Source organism: Leptopilina heterotoma, unplaced genomic scaffold (assembly GCF_015476425.1).
Source record: "Leptopilina heterotoma isolate Lh14 unplaced genomic scaffold, ASM1547642v1 Lhet_199, whole genome shotgun sequence".
NCBI lineage: Eukaryota > Metazoa > Arthropoda > Insecta > Hymenoptera > Figitidae > Leptopilina > Leptopilina heterotoma.
This window is the reverse complement of record NW_025110915.1, coordinates 1,850,914-1,870,942: the sequence shown is the minus strand read 5'-3', so window position 1 is coordinate 1,870,942 and position 20,029 is coordinate 1,850,914. Positions and strand designations below refer to the sequence as shown.

Below are 20,029 nucleotides of genomic sequence, written 5' to 3'. Positions count from 1 at the left end.
ACTAAATTCATAAAATTGGAAAGAAATACAGTTTTTAGTTTGTCTGTACCTTAAGATCTTTGAATTCTACAAATTTCTTCGTGGGTTTTACCGTAATAAAACAGGGAAAAACATAAACACTTATAACTTAAGAAGCAAAACTCTAAAATTGTCACGTCGTGCTTTTGAATATGAAACCTAACCAAAATGAACTATTGTTACATTTATTGGGGGACAGATTATCGAGGTCCTACGGTTTATGGAGGTACTAGAGTCATTAGAGATGTAATTTCTCGCACCTTAAGTGTTTCCTCCACTTTTAACCCCACATCTTGAGGGCGTATTTTTTGGGCGTTTCCAAATTTCTCCCACTTAAAAAATTCATTTTTCTCACTTTGAAATACCTTCCATTTTTGCAAATAGACAGAATAACAGCAACTTTCGGAATCGAAACATGTACTCGCGACTAACCACAAGATTGTAATATGAACTTTAACTTTTGTCTTAAATATATGTATAACTTCAAACTCAGTATCAATCATTTATTTACCTGAACGATTATTATTAATTTAACGATCGTGATATGAGATGTTTCTCATACGTATCAACAATGTAGATTACAGATCTAGAAAGAAACTAAAAAATTTAATTGTGTGATTTTTTTTTTGTTTTTTGCAATTTTGAATTTTTAATATCTGACTTAAGATACGTAATCAACGACCCCAAAAACCTCCTGAGTAACGAGTTTCAGGGAAATCGAATCTGTTTTTTAAAAAGTTGTCAGTCATATTGGATCCGCCATTTTGAATTTTGAAAAACTGACATGAGATTCGTAATCAGCGACCTCAAAAACCCCCAAGCAACAAGTTTCAGGCAAATTAAATCATTTTTTTTAAAAAGTTGTCCGCCATATTGGATCCGCCATTTTGAATTTTGAAAAAATGATATCAGATTTGTAATTAGCGACCCCAAAAACCCCCGAGTAACGTGTTTTAGGCAAATTGAATCTATTTTTAAAATATAACTTGTCACTTTTTATTTAGGGGTTGTTTTTACCCCTAGAAGCCACAAACGACTTGATCTAACAAAACGGCCAGACACGGGTATTTTTTTTTGGTCCTAGTTTCCAAAAATGTTTGATTTTTTTGTGTGTGAAAAGAAAAGTTAAATTTTGTTGAACGGTGTTATAATTATTGGAAACATATTTGTTAAAAAATCAAATTTATTATTTAAGTAATCAATTTCATAAACAAATAATGTAATTACAGTCGACTCTCGATATAAAGGGTCACAAAAAAAAAATTTTAATTATCGAGGGTTGACTGCATATATGAAAAAATTGCTATTCGATTAGACGTAATAAAATGAAGGAATAGATTAAAAAATATACGTTCTAGATTAGAAAAAATAAATTGAAATTAAAAATTTCAAAAAATAATTGATTATTGTATTAAATTTAATTAAATATGTTAAAAATTAAAAAGATATGAAAAAATTAAAAATCAAATGACTAGAAAATGTAGTTTAAAAATGAAAATTTTGGAACATAACACAGTAAATGGGAAATTATTTGCAACTTGAGGTGAGACAGAAATTAACGTGAGACAGAAGTGTTTGAATAGAAAAGAAGTTCATTGCGTCCCAAGAAACCATTACTGAGGAGAAACTTGGCTCACATTGGTTTGATTCATCGGTGATCTAGAAGGCTTCATTTCCTTCCTCTGGCAGAGCTTCTGTAGGAACTTAATCCTATAGAGACATGGAAGTTTCGACTTGTATTAAGCGTGCCCTTACAGACTTGTTGTGTAAGTCTGATAATCGGATTCTGTCACAGAATGTAAAACTAAGATAAATCTATATATTAATTTAGAGCAAAAAGTAGTATTATAGCAAATTTGTTAAAGTAATTTTCAAAATTTATTTATATATTTGTAATTCAAATATTTATTGACAAATATTGATTAGAGAATTTGTCGAATATATTTTCTGAATCCTTTTATTTTCTCTGAATTAATTTTAACGTCTATTTATTTATCTTCTATATCCACATTGAAATTTATCAAGAAGAATTTTGTTAATAGTAGGAAGTGAATTTTATGATTATCATTATTAATGATTTTTTTTTCTTAGTATTACATTGTTTATTCAAAACTGAAATTCATTTTAAAAAAATATTTATTACAAAATTGTACGAGAATTCAGTAATTTGAATACAAAATAAATTATTTATTATTGAATGTTTCTTGCTTAAAATTTTAATAAAATTTTTAAAAATAAATTGCATTTTTCGAGAAATTCATTTAAAATTATTTATAAAAATAATTGAATCCCTGAAAAGAACTTTATTATTTTTGAAAATAATTGAATTCTTGCGAAAAATTTGATTAAAATTTTATAAATAACTGAATTCTAGTGAAAAATTGTATTATTTGTGAAAATCATTAAAGTCTTGAAAAGAATGTTATAACAATTTTTTTAATAATTGACTTTTTTCGAAAAATATTATACAAATTCTATTTTAAATAATTGAATTCCTGTGAAATTTTTATTACTTATGTACAAGAGTAACTAAATGTTTGGGTAGAATTTTATCAAAATTATTTTTAATTAATAAAATACATTTGATAATTTTTATGAAAATAGTGGATATTGAAAATCATTTAAATGAGAAAATTTTTTGAAAATAATTGAAATTTTGCCAAGAATTTTCTTGAAATTTTTGAAAGTACTTGAATTTTTGCGACGAATTTTAGTGCTTTTGAAAATAATTAACTTTCTTTGATGAATATTGTTATTGATGAAAATGATTGAATTTTGCAAAGAATTTTATTAAAATTTATGAAAATAATTAAATTTCTAGGAAGAATTTTGTTATTTATCAAGATAATTGAATTCTCTCGACGAATTGCGATAAAACTTTTTGTAATAATTAAATATTATTTAAAAATTTTAATTAATTTCAACAGAATTGGAATTAAAATTTTTCACAAAAATTTGTTCTGCAGAATTTGTTAATTAAATGTAAAAAAGATTTAGATTTTCAAACATTTTAATTTTAAACTTTTTCAAATATCAATTATTTCTAGAAATTGGAATTATTTGTAATTTCTCCAAAAATTTATTATTTTTTTAGAGTTTTTATCTAAAATTCTTCTATAAATCCTTATTTTTAATAATTAATTAAATATATAGATATTAAAAAAATGAACTAATTTCAAAAGAATTTGAAGGTATTATTAAAAATTTTTTTAAAACTTAAGTTCTTTAAAATTTCTAATTAAATTCATTCAAAATTTAAATTTTTAAGAATTAAATTTTTCAAAATAAATTATTGTCAGAAATGTAAAAAATTGTATAGGCTTTGTATTGAAATTCATGGTAATTTCAAAGTTTTTAAGGCAAATTATAAAAAATACAAAAGTTCCGAATTTTCTTATGAATTCTAGAAATTTAATTTTTTTTAGTTTTTTTAATAAAATTCCCTGATTTTCCTGACCTATGGTAACCCTGCAATAAAGTTTAAAGTTTATTTAAATTTATTATTATTCATGAATTATTATTTTTCATATGCAATTAGTACTTTTTGCTTCCACTTATTATTTAGATTTATAGAGTTCATTGAGCTCAGTAATCATATTTTAATAATATAAAGTTAAATAAATTATTTCACGAAATTTATATTTTTTCTAATCAAAGTTCCCTAAAATTGCTCTTATTATTTTTAGGTACTATCAATTAATTAGTTACTTGAATGAAATGATTTTTATTTAAATCAATTATGGTATATTTGAATAAATAATTCCAATGTTTGACGCAAATACTGCTTAATTGACTCAAATAAAAATTATTTGATTCTAGTAAATATTTAATTGATAATAGTCCAGTAATCTATTTTATTTAAATAAATTATGTCTTCAGTGCAATGTTCAGTACTGAGAGTGGAACTTTTGAAATTTTAACCAATAAATTATTTGATTTTAGAGATATAAAAATTATAACCACTAAGCAATTTTGTTCACTTCTTTTTATTATTTCCTCTTCTTACAAACTAATTTTCTCAATTGCATTCATTATTTTTCTGTACCACACAATTTTCTCATTAACAAAATGCCTAAACTTTAGTTTGAATTTGAAAACATTGCCCAATCCACCAATCTGCAACCACTCTGTACCTTCGACGTCAAATTCACTCCCTGGTAAAAGAATCACATTCTCCTCAGTTCTCCTATAAACTTGTTCTATCTTCACGTTCACATAATGTCCACTAAATACCATTTCATAAATAATATTCACATACCCTAATGCTGGATAACCAACATATTTCATAGCAGACGATACATTTGGAGAAGTTTGTGTAAATTTTTGCAAAGTTATATTCTTCTCAGTTGATAAAAAACGAAAAATTTGAATTGGCACCGTCTCGATTCTAAATAGTTTTGAATTAAATTCCCCAGGTTGTTCGTCATATTGTCTTATCGCCAGTGTATAGAGAGCGATTTTCATTAATTTCGACTCTTTTGTATTTGCACCAATTCGCCTGTAACCTGTCGTTACGTAATTTCTTATCGCATAATAATCATGAAATGTGAGAGAATATCTTGTGTATTGTTCGTTAAAATTTTTAACAATTATTCCCATCGATACCTCTTTCTCGATTTCACGTCTTTCCGCACTTGAATAAATTGCATTAATTCGCAATTTACCCTCGTAGACGGTTAAATTATGAGTTTCGAAATTTGAATCGTACCTTACTTTACGCAATAATTGCGAATTGTTTACCAAATAGTCCCTACTCCAATCTGGCTCTTTAAGGGAATTATTTTCTAAATAATCATTCACGAATTCAGTCACTTTCTCAATATTCGGAAATGTGTATTTTTGCAGCATGTTCCTTATTATTGTCTCACAGAGTGTTGTCCTTTTTCTTATAAATTCGATAGCTTGTTTTATATCTTGTGAGTTTTGATAGAAACGTCCCAGTCTTTGGCAACGAGATTTTTTCCAAGTAGCATAGTACTCTTCATTTGAACAATTATCATCGTAATCATCAGGAGGAATTGGTATTCGTGAGAATAGAAATTTATTCGGTCTCCTGAATAGTCGGTTATTAATTTCGTACATTACGTGATCATTTTCGATATTTAGTGTCAAATTATTTAGGGCAATGTATTTGTTTCTATCATCTTGAATGAAAAATCGTAGATCTTGAAGTTCGTGTCCAGTTCTTAATACTGCTGTTTCTGTCGTAACGTCCTTTGCAAAAATAAATTTATAACCATAACCAGTGTGTGGACGTTGAAACAAAGTGTTGACTAAAATTGATTGATTGCTCTCTTTGATTGTGGCGATTTTGTGAAAATAAGTGGATTTTAAAATTGATATTCGTAAAAGAGAATTCGTGACGGTTGTGAAATTAAAATTCGTCTGCTCTTTAAGTTCGCCAATTATTCGTTGCATTGTAGTTATGTCTTTTGACTTTGTGAAACTTAGTTGAAAATCAGGATTGCTTAGATGGTAGGAAATATCTTCGAATATACTGTCATTGAAGGTGTTTATCATCGTGAATGTATTCTTCCCTTCTGGTAAATTTTCCCCAACTGTTTTATTAACCATTCTCTTGTAAATTACCGATTTTATTGTTGTACAGAGGTATTTTTGACAATTGTCGGCATATTCGATTTGATCCGCCTCGCAAATATTTTCGGTATTGGTTTCAGTTGTTTGACAGGGATAATAGACGACTGGTGATAAACCAAATTCCTCCCACCAATTTTTTTTTATTTCTTCTTTACTCCCTTCTGTTTGGTCCTGAATTTTTAAGTATTCCTTCAGGCGGGATATTTTATATTCTATCAAATTGCAAAAAAAATTGGTCATAGTTTCATCTTTTGTTTTTAATAGTTTTAGTGTCGAGGAAGTAAAAAGTATTCTCTCATTGCTTAATAAAAAGTTGTACTTGTCTCGTTTTAGAATATAATAATCGAAATGTGCTTTGTCCGGGTAGTAAAATTCGAAAATGTCGAAGGGCAGATCTTTCGATTGGAATAAATGATCGCACTCTTCTCTATTGGAGGGAATTATTAATTTTATGACAAGTTGGGAATTTTCGAAAGTTTTCATTAGAGATTTTGGAAAAGCGTCTTGAAGTAATTGGAGATCTTGGGTTTCATAGAGAGAGATGATATTGTTTACTTCACTTGTGTGATAATTTAGAGAATGATCGGCTTCACATTGATAACTTGCGATATTGTAGAAATACAACGAAAGTCCACTGTCAGTTTTGTTTACTTTCTGTAAATTTCCACAATGTTCTTGATTGAAATTTGTTTGATCACTTTTTTGAAATGTGGATAGATAAATTTTTGGTATATAGACACTTTGGTAATTAAATTCCATATTTTGGTAAAATATCATTAGATACTGGAATAAATGTTCGTAGGCTTTGTTCCAAAACTCTGTCTCTGAAATTACATTCGCAATTTCTAGGAAGAGGAATAAATATTTTGAATTAAAAATATAGTAGGTTAGAGCTGGAAGTGCGAAGGCTTTTATCATTTCAAAATTCGTTTCCTTGGTGAGCAGAAAGTTTTCAATTAAATATCCGGTTATTAAGTGCTCGTCGAAAATAAAAGTCTCTTGTTTTGGTTCTAAATATTTTGTATCAGCGTAATAGACTGTATTTGCTTTACCTGCTCGGAGAAACATTAGACCAACTTGTGCATAAATGTAATCGTGAGATAAAAGATTGATATTCTTTCCTGGTGGAAATAAAGGTGATATTATATCACTAAAAATTCCATCGACTGCCAAAGGAGTAAGTTGTGAATTATCGCCATATTCATTTTCAAATGATAATTTCTCGAGATTTGTTCTCAACAGCTGGAGTATTTGATCGATTTCTAAATTTTTTGCTTCTAGAAATGTGTTTGCCAGGAAACCGTAAATATTACCAAATTTGTTAAATACTAGGGAAGTGATAATATGCTCGATCATTGCATTAGCAAATGTTATGTCAATGTACTCGTCATCTCTTGATCCGTACATATCACTTCCTTTCAATAAATTTCTGATTAATTCAATATTTTCGAATTTATTCTTTCGATTGTCGTGCAAGTATTCATAAAGTGCATTAACAGCGGGAATTTGTTTATTGTGATCATTTTCTGGCAGGTAATTTGTAATTATTAAAAATTCACTGAGCGCGTTCAAATAACTGAAGATTGGTATAAGTTGAACAGCTTCCAGTGGATTTTGAAATACATTCATTTTTTTGGTGTCGAGTTTCTTTTTTTTTATTTCGATTTTCAGTTTATAAATAATGGGAATTATTTCAGTACTTTGGTACTGTTCTCATTTTTTAAATAAACATGAATTTTAGCATCACCTACAAAATAATATGTATAGTTAGTAAATATTATTTAAACATAAATAATTGAAAATTTAACAAATGAAAAATTAAATTGAACTAAATTTCTAAATAAGTAATAATAATAAATTAACAATATTTAATAATAATTACTAATAAATTGAGAATAAATTTCCAAGTAAATATTGAATTTTAAAATTAAAACATGTCACATCTTTATTTACTGAAAATATTTAAAAAATATTTTTCATTACCTGATATTCCTTGTGAAACGCTGTGGCTTTTGAATAATTAGATTGTGTGATTAATTTATTTTCTTAACAAAAATTTGAACTCTAGTGAAAATAATAGTTACTATTGGGATCAAAATTCGAGGATGACTGATCTTCGCAGTCTTTTATATTTATAAGTTCCATGGAAAATGTTAAAATTTAAATTATTGAAACTGCAAAGTGTATTTGTGAACAAATGTTACAATGTGTATTATCTTATTGATACAGTTGAAAAATAATAAAATTTCTATTTTCAAGTACTCTCCCTAATTTGAAAAAACTAATTTAAATTTATTAAAACTGGTTCTAAATGCTGTATCAAGAGAATTCAAATATTTATTTATTTATTTCTACAATACGTGAACATAATTTTTATTCAATAATTTTTAACAAGTATATATATAATTCATTAAAAATATGTAAATATGAGTGTTTACATAGTTTTAATGAATTATTTAGTTTTATTATATTTATTAAATTGATAAATTTGTATTATTATTGTATTATTGTATTATTTGTAATATTTATATTAAAACAGTAATTAACTTTTTTTTTCTAAACGTTATCTATAAGAAAGTGATTATTAAATTAACAAAAAACATTTTTCTTTTGTTTGTTTAAGTTTGGAGTGTACCCACCGCACACGTCGCCACACGTGCCTCTATTCTCTATTTCAAGGTAAATTTAACAATATTCTCAATAATTTTCCGTACAAGCAAACTGTGTCTATAAATATTATTTGTATTTTCAAAGTCAATGAAAAACATATTTTAGTTATAAGAACGATCAATAATTGAGAACTAAGTTCTCCAAAGTTGATACAATTTTTCCGAAGTAATTTTTCCATAAGGGGATAAAATTTTTCTTTATAACCCAATAGTAGTGAAATGTAAAAATAAAGGTAAAAATAATTTTTTACATATCACTTCAAAAAAACTAAAACAGTCGGTTGATTATGTTTCATTTCTACTTTGACTTTCATTTTTACTTTCACTCTGAAAGATTTTTGATTTTAGTTTTATTTTCACTTTGACAAATTTTTATTTTCATTTTGTTAGATTTTTATTTTCATTTCAAATTTCGCTTTAATAGATTTTTAATTACACTTTATTTTCGCATTGGCAAATTTTTATTTTCACTTTCTATCAAAGTGAAAGTGAATATAATAGTGAACGTAAAAATAAAATTCTATATAAGAGAGTAAAAATCAATCAAAGTGAAAGTAAAAAGTAAAAGTGACAATAAAAATCTGTTAAAGTGAAAATTAAATTGTTTAATTGATCTCTAGATATAGATATATTATAATTTAGTATCAATTTTGATTACGAAATCTTCATTTTCTTTATTTTGATACCTAAAAAAGGCGTTTCATTTTTACTTTTACTATAACTTTCACTTAGATTGTATTTTATTTCCACTGTCATTTTAATAGAGTTTTATTTTTGCTTACAATTTCAATTTTATATATATATTTATTTATTTATTTATTTATTTACAATTTCAATTTTATAGATTTTATTAAAACTTTCATTTGAATAGATTTTTATTTTTACTGTCACTTTCAACTTGATAAATTTTTATTTTCACTTTCATTTTGATAAAAAGTGAAAATAAAAATCTGTCAAAGCAAGAATGTAACTAAAAATCTATCAAACTGAAAGTGAAATTAAAAATATAACAAATTAAAAATGAAAGTGAAAATAAAAGTCAAAGTAGAAACAAAATTACATAATTTGACTCAGAGACAACTTGACTCATTATTTGTTTCTTGTTTCAAGTAAATTGAATTTGATTTAAATAAAATTTTATTGGTTTAAAAAAAAGTTGTTTATGTCGAATAAAATTTTTATTTAAAACCAATAAATAACCTAGCTAACTCTGAGACAAATATAAGTTTATTTTACTCAAATAAAATATTTTTGATTTAAATAAAATTTTTCTCTGCATGAATTTCTAACTAAAATTCTTTTTTCAATCAAATAATTTAATAATTTTCGAAGAAGTTCTTTAAGAATTTTCAAATCCATTTGTTCACATTATTCAATTTTACGAAATTTCAATTATTCATAAATTCTTCAATTAAATATATATTAGAAAATAAAACCTTAAATTAATTTTAAAAAAATTATCAATTAAACTTTTTCAAAAAAATTAATTTCAAAATTCAATTATTTCTAAAAATTCACGCTATATTTCTTTAAATATTCAATTATTATCTAAAATTTTAACTTAAATTCACTTTTAAATCAACTTCTATTAGAAAATTCTACTAGAATTCAATTATTTAAAAACAAAAATAAATAATTTATTGAACAGTCGGATGTTTCTTAAAATTCAAATTCTCATAAAGAATTTTATCAACATATTTTTAAATAATTGAATTCTTTTGACGATTTTTAATAAAATTTTCAAGAATAATTACATTTTTCGAGAAATTTGATTAAAATTATATTGAAAATAATTGAAATTCTGCATTGAGTTTTATTATTTATAAATAATAATATTCCTAAGAAAATTTTTACTATTTTTTAACATAATTAAATTTCTGCGAATGATTTTATTACTCTTGAAAACAATTGAATTTCTGCAATAATTTGTAAACTTTTCCAAAATTAAATTATTTTTAGTGTTAACTAAAATTTTTCTATAAATCCATTATTTTTAATGATTTTTGAAATAGATTTTTGAAAATTTTCAAATTCATTTTGTTTTTAACTAAAATTCATTTTTAAATCAATTTTTATTATAAAATTCTAATAGAATTCATTTATTTAAATACAAAAAATAATTTATTGTATATTTGAATGTTTCTTAAAATTGAATTCTCATAAAGAATTTAATTAACAAATTTTTAAATAGGTATAATTGAATTCTTTCGACGACTTTTAATAAAATTTTTAAGAATAATTACATTTTTTAAGAAATTTGATTAAAATTGTATTAAAAATAATATTGAAATTCTGCATTGAGTTTTATTATTTATGAAAATAATTGAATTCTTAAGAAGAATTTTATTATTTAGAAAAATAATTGAATTTCTGTGAAATTTTTATTATTTTATGAAAATTGTAGATATTGAAAATCATTAAATTGACGAAAATTTTTGAAAATAATTGAAATTTTGACAAGACTTTTATTAACATTTTTGAAAATAATTGAATTTCCGAGAAGAATTTTATTATTTAGAAAGATAATTAAAATTTTGACAAGAAATTAAAAAAATTTTTGAACATTATTGAATTTCTGCTTAGAATTGTATTATAATTTTTAAAATAATTGAATTTTGCAATCATTTGTAATTTCTCTAAAATTTTCCAAATTATATCGTACAATTTACGGACTTATTATTCTTGAATCAAATTGAATCAAATTTATGGGAAAATTTAGTAGAATTCATGTAGAAATTCTATAAAATCGTTCTAGTGAAATTCTATAGAATATTCACTAGAATTCATATAGAATGATTTTATTGAAATTCTATAGAACTTTTTCAGCTGGGATATGAAAAATGATGATCAAGAATAGCATAACTTTAACGTGATTAAGAAACGGTGAATTTCAACGGAAGAGAATTTCGTATGCCGGTGATATGGTTGAAAACCAGTTGGTTGGACGAGAGCCTAAATTGAAGTGGAGAATGGAATAGTGAAATTGGTCGTAACTATCTATATGTATATGGAAGAAGTGTAAATGGTTTGAGGCGAGAGGGATAACTGTTTGTCGAAATCAAGCAATCAAACCCTTAAGGACACCCATATACACACGGACACGAACATCATAAAATGTTTACAAGTGTCTGTTGAGGAGATTAGGAATTTGTAGTTTCGCGGTCCTTTAAAAATTAAACTATTTGCACTCTGAGTATTGCACACACAGTATGTATAGATATTACTAAGGCCCTGGCGTTTCCTCGTCTCTTCGACCGAGTTACCCAACAGTTTGTGTCGCTGATGGAATAATGGTCCATTTGGGATGCACGTGCTGTCGCAAAATCCTCATACCCCTTGCCACACTTTCTCTCACCCCCTCACCCCTCTCTCTCTCCCTTGTAAAGCCTTCGCTCGTATTTACATGTAATTTCGGGCAATTAATATTTATGCCGGCTCGTTCCGTACGTGCTCTGAACCTCCAGGTAACTGTTCACGAGAACGAGCGCTTGGGTTTCAGACATTCCTCAAAATTCGAATTTTATCATGGATTTTCATTTTCGTTGTATTTTGCGATTATTATTTCATATTTTAAAGAGAGATTTTTAAATTCGAAAATTAGGGCAAAAGTTATTGATTTATTAGGGTTTTAGGCATTATTTTAAAGAGATAAATATTTGAAAATTATGGCAAAAGGCATTATTTTATTAGGATATTTTGTATTAATTTTCAATTAAATTCTATTTTCACTTACAACAAAGAAATAAAATTCAAATAAATTAAAGTAAAATAAAAAATTTCTCAGTACAAGTGAAAGTCAAAATGAAAATCTGTTATAGTAAAAGAGTAATATTAAAATTAAGGTGAAGGTTGAAATGAAAACCAAAAATTGCCAATAATAATAATAATAATAATCCAATAATTAATACTTATTTTTTTCTTTTAGAGGTTTTCCTTTTTCATTTCACTTTGATAAATATTCATTTTCATCTTGATAAATATTTATTATAGTTCATAATTTTTTAAATAAAAATAAAATTTTTTGAAGCTACCATAAATATGGAAAAGAAGGTAGAAATAAAAATTTTTTAAACTGAAAATAAAAGTGAAAATCAAAAACTGAAGTGTCAGTAGTAGAAAGTGCCTTAAGTCAGACATTGATCCTCAAAACTCTATTAATCAGTAGTAAAAAAACGTTTTTATTTAGTGTTTAATTTAGTGAAAGAAGTATCAAACTAAGTAGGGTAAGGGGCCCCAAGATCTGTAATTCCTAAACGGTATTTATTATATAACATAATTAATAATATATATGCCCTGAAACTGTATCTCCTTAGCTAACTTTTTAGCAAAATTTTTTTTCTATTTTACTAACCCGAGTCGAAATTTAAGCCCTACTTTCACCCTGAATTTTCAGGGTCTATTGAGTGTTAGGAGTAGTAAAGTAGGGTCTAATTTTAATACAATTAGACCCTACTTTGACTCCCAAAACAGGCGGAAATTTGCCAATCTTCCATTTGGAGAAGCAAAGGAGGGTCTACTTCTAAGAAACCTATACCGTACTTTTAAACCTCGTAGACCCTACTTTCATACTCCTAGACCCTACATTCTAAAAGAAAATTTTGAATTATTTTTTAATGCATTACTTTAAACACTGCAAATGCAAAAAGTACTCCAAATTCATAAATACTGATGTGTTTTATAGCGTCTATATACACTTCGTGTATATAGACGCTATAAAACACATAAAATTCCACTTTTACTCATCCCTAGTGCTTCAATTGAATCTGAGCAAATCTTCAAATTTTTCTTTTTCTAATTGTAGGGTCTAGGAGTATGAAAGTAGGGTCTACGAGGTTTTAAAGTACGGTATAGGTTTCTTAGAAGTAGACCCTCCTTTGCTTCTCTAAATGGAAGATTGGCAAATTTCAGCCTGTTTTGGGAGTCAAAGGAGGGTCTAGTTTTTAAAAATTGTATTGAAATCAGACCCTACTTTACGACTGCTAAACCTGAATAAGCCCTACATTTTCAGAGGCTAAGTAGGGTCTAAATTTCGACTCGGGAAGGAAAATAAAACTTTGGCGACTTTGGAAAAACTGCCCGAGTCGAAATTTAAGCCCTACTTTCACCCTGAATTTTCAGGGTCTATTGAGTGTTAGGAGTAGTAAAGTAGGGTCTAATTCTAATACGATTAGACCCTACTTTGACTCCCAAAATAGGCGGAAATTTGCCAATCTTCCATTTGGAGAAGCAAAGGAGGGTCTACTTCTAAGAAACCTATACCGTACTTTTAAACCTCGTAGACCCTACTTTCATACTCCTAGACCCTACATTCTAAAAGAAAATTTTGAATTATTTTTTAATGCATTACTTTAAACACTGCAAATGCAAAAAGTACTCCAAATTCATAAATACTGATGTGTTTTATAGCGTCTATATACACTTCGTGTATATAGACGCTATAAAACACATAAAATTCCACTTTTACTCATCCCTAGTGCTTCAATTGAATCTGAGCAAATCTTCAAATTTTTCTTTTTCTAATTGTAGGGTCTAGGAGTATGAAAGTAGGGTCTACGAGGTTTTAAAGTACGGTATAGGTTTCTTAGAAGTAGACCCTCCTTTGCTTCTCTAAATGGAAGATTGGCAAATTTCAGCCTGTTTTGGGAGTCAAAGGAGGGTCTAGTTTTTAAAAATTGTATTGAAATCAGACCCTACTTTACGACTGCTAAACCTGAATAAGCCCTACATTTTCAGAGGCTAAGTAGGGTCTAAATTTCGACTCGGGAAGGAAAATAAAACTTTGGCGACTTTGGAAAAACTGCCCGAGTCGAAATTTAAGCCCTACTTTCACCCTGAATTTTCAGGGTCTATTGAGTGTTAGGAGTAGTAAAGTAGGGTCTAATTCTAATACGATTAGACCCTACTTTGACTCCCAAAATAGGCGGAAATTTGCCAATCTTCCATTTGGAGAAGCAAAGGAGGGTCTACTTCTAAGAAACCTATACCGTACTTTTAAACCTCGTAGACCCTACTTTCATACTCCTAGACCCTACATTCTAAAAGAAAATTTAGAATTATTTTTTAATGCATTACTTGAAACACTGCAAATGCAAAAAGTACTCCAAATTCATAAATACTGATGTGTTTTATAGCGTCTATATACACTTCGTGTATATAGACGCTATAAAACACATAAAATTCCACTTTTACTCATCCCAAGTGCTTCAATTGAATCTGAGCAAATCTTCAAATTTTTCTTTTTCTAATTGTAGGGTCTAGGAGTATGAAAGTAGGGTCTACGAGGTATAAAAGTACGGTATAGGTTTCTTAGAAGTAGACCCTCCTTTGCTTCTCCAAATGGAAGATTGGCAAATTTCAGCCTATTTTGGGAGTCAAAGGAGGGTCTAGTTTTTAAAAATTGTATTGAAATCAGACCCTACTTTACGACTGCTAAACCTGAATAAGCCCTACATTTTCAGAGGCTAAGTAGGGTCTAAATTTCGACTCGGGATGGTAATTAATGGTAATTAATTTCAATTATTGTTTTAAAACTAATAAATTTAGAAATTTAACTGCTTTAAAATTTAAAAAAAAATGAATATGCACAATTTGAAAAATAAAAATGTTTGGAGTATGTTAAAAATGATAAAAAAAACGAAATTCTCATAAAATAATACAGTAGATTACACTGTAATAATTCGTTTTGACTATAGAATAAGATATTTTAATATTTCTTTGTCACGAAAAATCTAAAAAAAATTATTTCCTCGCTATTATTTTCTTGATAAAGTCTGTAAATTATCAAAAATCTATAAAATCTAGTTCAACCATAAATAGCTGTTCAATTTCACTGGATTGACTTGTAAAAAGAAAACATGAACATGAAACTTAGCCTTTTTGTAATTTTGTTTATACTCTGTATTATGTGTATTATAATGATAATTTCTAATCAATGGGTCTCTGGGGAAAAATTGACAACTGTAGCTAAAGCAGATGTATCAGGTGAATTTATATATTATTATAATTAATTAATTAATTTGTTTATATTATTTAATTTATTTAATTAAGTTGACGTATTTTTCATGTATTTCCGAATGTTAGTAATTATACTCATTACATAATTATTATTTATTACTTTCGACTGATATGAATAATCATAAAGCGACGTAAAACACATCATTTCTGTAATTTTGTTTACTTTCTGGACTATACCTAATTAATATAATGATAATTTTTAACCAAGCGTTTTCTGACAATGATGCGACAACTGTAGCTGAAGAAGATGGAACAGGTGAATTTATTTATTATTTATTAATTTATTTATTTGTATTATTCAATTCAATTGAAAAAGTAAGAATTAACAGGAGAATTTATTTATTGTTTATTAATTAATTAATTCATATTATTGAATTCAATTAATCAAGTTTGACGTATTTTTCATGTATTTCTAAAAATTAATGATTATACTCATTATTTAATTGTTAATTAATAATTTCGACTGATTTAAATAAAGCAAAATGAAACTCATAGTTTCTGTAATTTTGTTTATTTTCTGGACTATAATTAATATAAAGCTAATTTTTTAACACAGAGATTTCTGAATTTGATGTGGAATCTGCAGTTAAAGATGGTGCAAAAGGTGAACAATTTATTGATGACTACTAAATAAACTTTAAAATTTAAATATGAAATCAAGTTCAATTAGTTTGTTACGTCAAAACGAGAAACCTTTTTAAATATTCCTAGCGTTCCTCGTTTTAAGGGGTAACATCACCCAGAGCCTATACAAAATACGGTCTATTTCAATTAATTATTTTAAGAAAACGGTTCAGTACAATGTTGCTAGGTTTTCTGCAACGTTAAACATATGAATTAAACTTAATTTAAAAATAAAAAAAAAATTTTTGTTTTCAAAATGGCGCCTTCACAACAGTTCAACGTAGATCACGTTTTTTAAAACAACCTCTGCGGCCGGAAGCTTTTCTACGTTCCATAAGCTCCTAGGCAAAAAATTCAAACGAATTATAAAAGAGGATGACATTTACTAGAAAAGTACATAAGATATTTTAAAAATATCAATTTTTCGCAAAATGGTATGACTTCGATGACAAAAATGTTATTTTTTGTTAAAAAATCAAGGTAAAAATGGTTATAAAACGGAAACGCATTAACCGATCTAAAAAATCCTATGTACTTCGATAAAGAATGTTGTTTTAAAGCTACAGTCTAAATTTTAATTGAATCCGTCAAAAAATGTTGGAGAAATCCTTCCGGCCAGTTTTTTTACAATTTTTTCACTGTTGGATGTGTAAAGGCGCCATTTTGAAAATTTTTTTTTTTTGTTTTATTTTTAAATTAAGTTTAACCCATGTGTTTAACGTTGGAGAAAACCCAGCAACATTGTACTGGACCGTTTTCTTAAAATAATTAATTGAAATAGACCATATTTTGTATAGGCTCTGAGTGATGTTACCCCTTAAATTAGTTTCATAAATGAATCTAATTTGGGATGAGGATAAGTCAATGAGCCTACTAAATGTGAGAGAATTATTTTTTTTAAAAACCAACAAGAAAGAAAAGAGTTGACAAAATTACAATGAGTACAAAAATTATGAATCTTACTTAAAGAATAATGATTACTGGTGGTGTGATGATAATCTCCTGTCTAATCTCAATGGTGTTGATCGCTAGACGAAAAGGGGCCTTCCGCTTGTTGTCCTTAATGGTTGGGTATTAATCCTCTTGTTTACACTAATGAGATAGTGTATTGTATTTTGAAAATATCTGCTTTCTTCCAGACGGTTGTCGCCTCTTGAGCAAATTTCGTTGCTTCGAAATTTGGAATGTGTTGTTTCAATATTAGATCTTCTTTGATTGTTGAGATTATTTCCAATTTCATAATTTTGGAAATTGTTTAAAATTTATATTTTGCAAATGGGTGTATAATAAAAGGTTGATTTACAGTTCACTTCAAATTTAACACTTGGGGATATATTGTTCACTTTCGAACAATGCACTTTAAAAAGAATACTTGGAGATATACTGTTCACTTTCAAAGATGTACTTTGAATTCACTTGTAAATTATGTGATGTGTTAACGTTGACTGAACTATGTAAACTGGTTGATTCCCAAAAAATTACTCTCTGATCTGAGTAGAACTCATATCCCCTTTTATATAAAACTGTCTTCATCAATTCTTTGGAATCATACACGTGTTGATGCCGCTTGGATTTTAAGGGGGGTTGGAGCGACTAGGCTGCAATGCCGTGATGACTGTCTAAGAGGCTGCTAGGTTGCAATCCAGAGCGATAGTTTAAGGGGGGTTGAGGGGCGACCGTTGTACCTCTCAGTTCAGTTTCCAGGGATTAGACACATGCCTGCTTGTTTTATGCACTCTAATGATTATGGGATTATAGTAATCTGCTTGATGGATTATCGTTTTTCGTACTGTCCTCCAATCACATTAGCATTTTAATAATTTTATTTATTTTATGCACTGCAATTAATATTTATCAGATAACGTTACTGTCCGAAAAGTTGATTTAATTCAAGATAAAACTCCTTAGTCAAAATGTTAACTCCTTTTAGTAATCCAGAAACCTCTTTTAATCCTCTTTTGAGTCTCCTGTTGAGAAGGGAAGTAAAGAGGCTTAAAAGAGGTCCGAAAACTGTTGTTTTTCTAAACAATGTATCATCATATAGAGTAATGATGGAAAATTAATACTATTTTTTAGCGTATAAATTAACACCATTCTCACTCAACAATAGAAACGACAGTCACATGAAAACTTTTTCAACACTGGATGAAGCTCTAGGTAATTTTGTAACTTGTTGTCGATATATATAATTAACATGAAAGTAAAATATATGTAAAAATTAAGAATTTTATATAACACTTGCTATCTTGTTACTGTCATTTTTAAAATCCTTTAAGCTAAAAAAAGACAATGTACTTAAAAGAATATTAAAAGTATTTTTATAACGAAAGATTACAATTATTTCAGAGAATTGCATGGTTATTCTGCTTTTTAATATTGACCAAGCAATCGACGAGTTTGAACTCTACATGTGTACAGGTTACTCAGATTACAATTCGGACTGCCTAACAAGTGCTCACTGTATGTGAAGATCTCATTAATAAATTATAATAAAATAATGAAACGTTGACTAACAATAAAATCTAAATTTTTTGATTCTTAAAAATTTTAGATGCATGTGTTCAGCAAAATGAGCAAGGTCAATTCTCCTGCAGGACAGAACTACCAATAGATTATTACGATATGCCATTCAATAGTTGTTATAACTTCTAACAATTAAAATAACATTATTAAATACTTATTAACACAAAGTATGTTAACAAAGTTTAATAAAATTACAAACCAAATATAAAAATAGAAAAAAAATTTATTGTCTCATGTTAAAAATAGGCATAACTTTTAAATGTGAAATTTAACTGCTTTAAAATTCAAAAGAAAATAAATATGCACAATTTGAAAAAGAAAATGTTTGGAATCAATTCTTCTTTTATTTGTATTTTTTAACTGCGTAAAATATATAATTAATTAATAGTTAATTAATACAAAATTAAAACTCAATTTCCGTTATAAATAGCTATTCATCCGTTGCAGATTCATTTATAGACATTTTAACTTATATTCATTTTTGTATTGCAAAGAACAAACTTGTTGATAATATTTTTTTTTGGTCATTATTTTGCCAAAAAGTAAAATTAAAAATTCAATATGAAATTTAATTTTTCCATAATTCTGTTTATTTCATTCGCTATAATCAACAATTGCCAATTGGTGTCTACCTCAGGTCTGCCGATTGACACAAATCCTAAATTAGAGCGTCAAGGTAATTTTGCTGCGAATTTATACTAAAAAGTAAATTAAATAATAATTTAATCGCAATTATATTCACAAATCTATTAGATTTTTTTAGAAAAAGAAGAAAAAATTTTCCATAATTCCTATTTCTAATTCCAATTTTTTTTAGAAATATAAGAAAACAAATTTTATGAATCACATTTTTATAATAAAATTTTAAGTTTATTTTAAAATAAAAAGAATTAAGCCTTGAGTATGTCTTTGTATATTAAAACTATTTAATATGTTTCATTAAAATTAATAAACTTTTTTTGATTATACTTCATTTTTTGAAAAATTTAAAAAGCCTTAAGTGTCTTAGAAAAATTATTTCTTTACTAAAACTTTAGTGACAATTTTTCTGTGCAATAGAGAAAATTTTCATTAAATTAAATTTGTAAACGAATTTTTTACAAATTTTTATTTAGAGATGACAAAAATTTTATAATATAATTTTTATTTTCTTTATTATATAAAAGCTTTGTATAAGTAGAAAAAGTAAATAAAAAAATAATTATTAATTATAAACAATATTCTAATTAAAATCAAAATAATATTTAGAAATTTGCATTAATAATATTAATATAGTATTAAAAATTTTTCTATACATATTAAATATTTATAATATACAAAGTTTATCAGCTACAAGCATTAAATTTTGCTGATCTATTTTATGGATTTCGAAAACTTGGAGAAATGAAAAGACAATAATTCTTATTTGTTTTATGTTTCACGAATAGATAAAAGTACGTGATTGATTTTTATTGAATCAAATAACAAATGTAGATATTTTTTATAAATTAAAAATAACTTTTTTTTCAAAACTGCAAAAAGATGCATTCTTAAAATTTTTTACGTTTAATTGAGAAACAAGTAGTCAAAATTGTCTATAGTCA

At 26.6% G+C, this 20,029-nt stretch overlaps 1 protein-coding gene across 1 annotated transcript; it reads left to right on the top strand.

Moving 5' to 3' along the window:
* The first annotated feature begins 15,079 nt into the window (after positions 1-15,079).
* LOC122501074 lies at positions 15,080-18,768 on the top strand. The gene is made up of 6 exons (XM_043610323.1): positions 15,080-15,266; positions 15,508-15,555; positions 15,856-15,903; positions 18,000-18,080; positions 18,270-18,383; positions 18,475-18,768. The coding sequence occupies exons 1-6, from the start codon at positions 15,140-15,142 to the stop codon at positions 18,573-18,575; spliced, it is 519 nt and encodes a 172-aa protein (XP_043466258.1). The 5' UTR covers positions 15,080-15,139; the 3' UTR covers positions 18,576-18,768.
* The last annotated feature ends 1,261 nt before the right edge of the window (positions 18,769-20,029 follow it).

Coding starts and splice junctions, on each gene's coding strand:
- LOC122501074 (XM_043610323.1), top strand. CDS start 15,140: ATGAACATGAAACTTAGCCTTTTTGTAATTTTGTTTATACTCTGTATT. Junction 15,267..15,507: donor AGCTAAAGCAGATGTATCAG/GTGAATTTATAT, acceptor TTTTTAACCAAG/CGTTTTCTGACAATGATGCG. Junction 18,081..18,269: donor AACACTGGATGAAGCTCTAG/GTAATTTTGTAA, acceptor CAATTATTTCAG/AGAATTGCATGGTTATTCTG.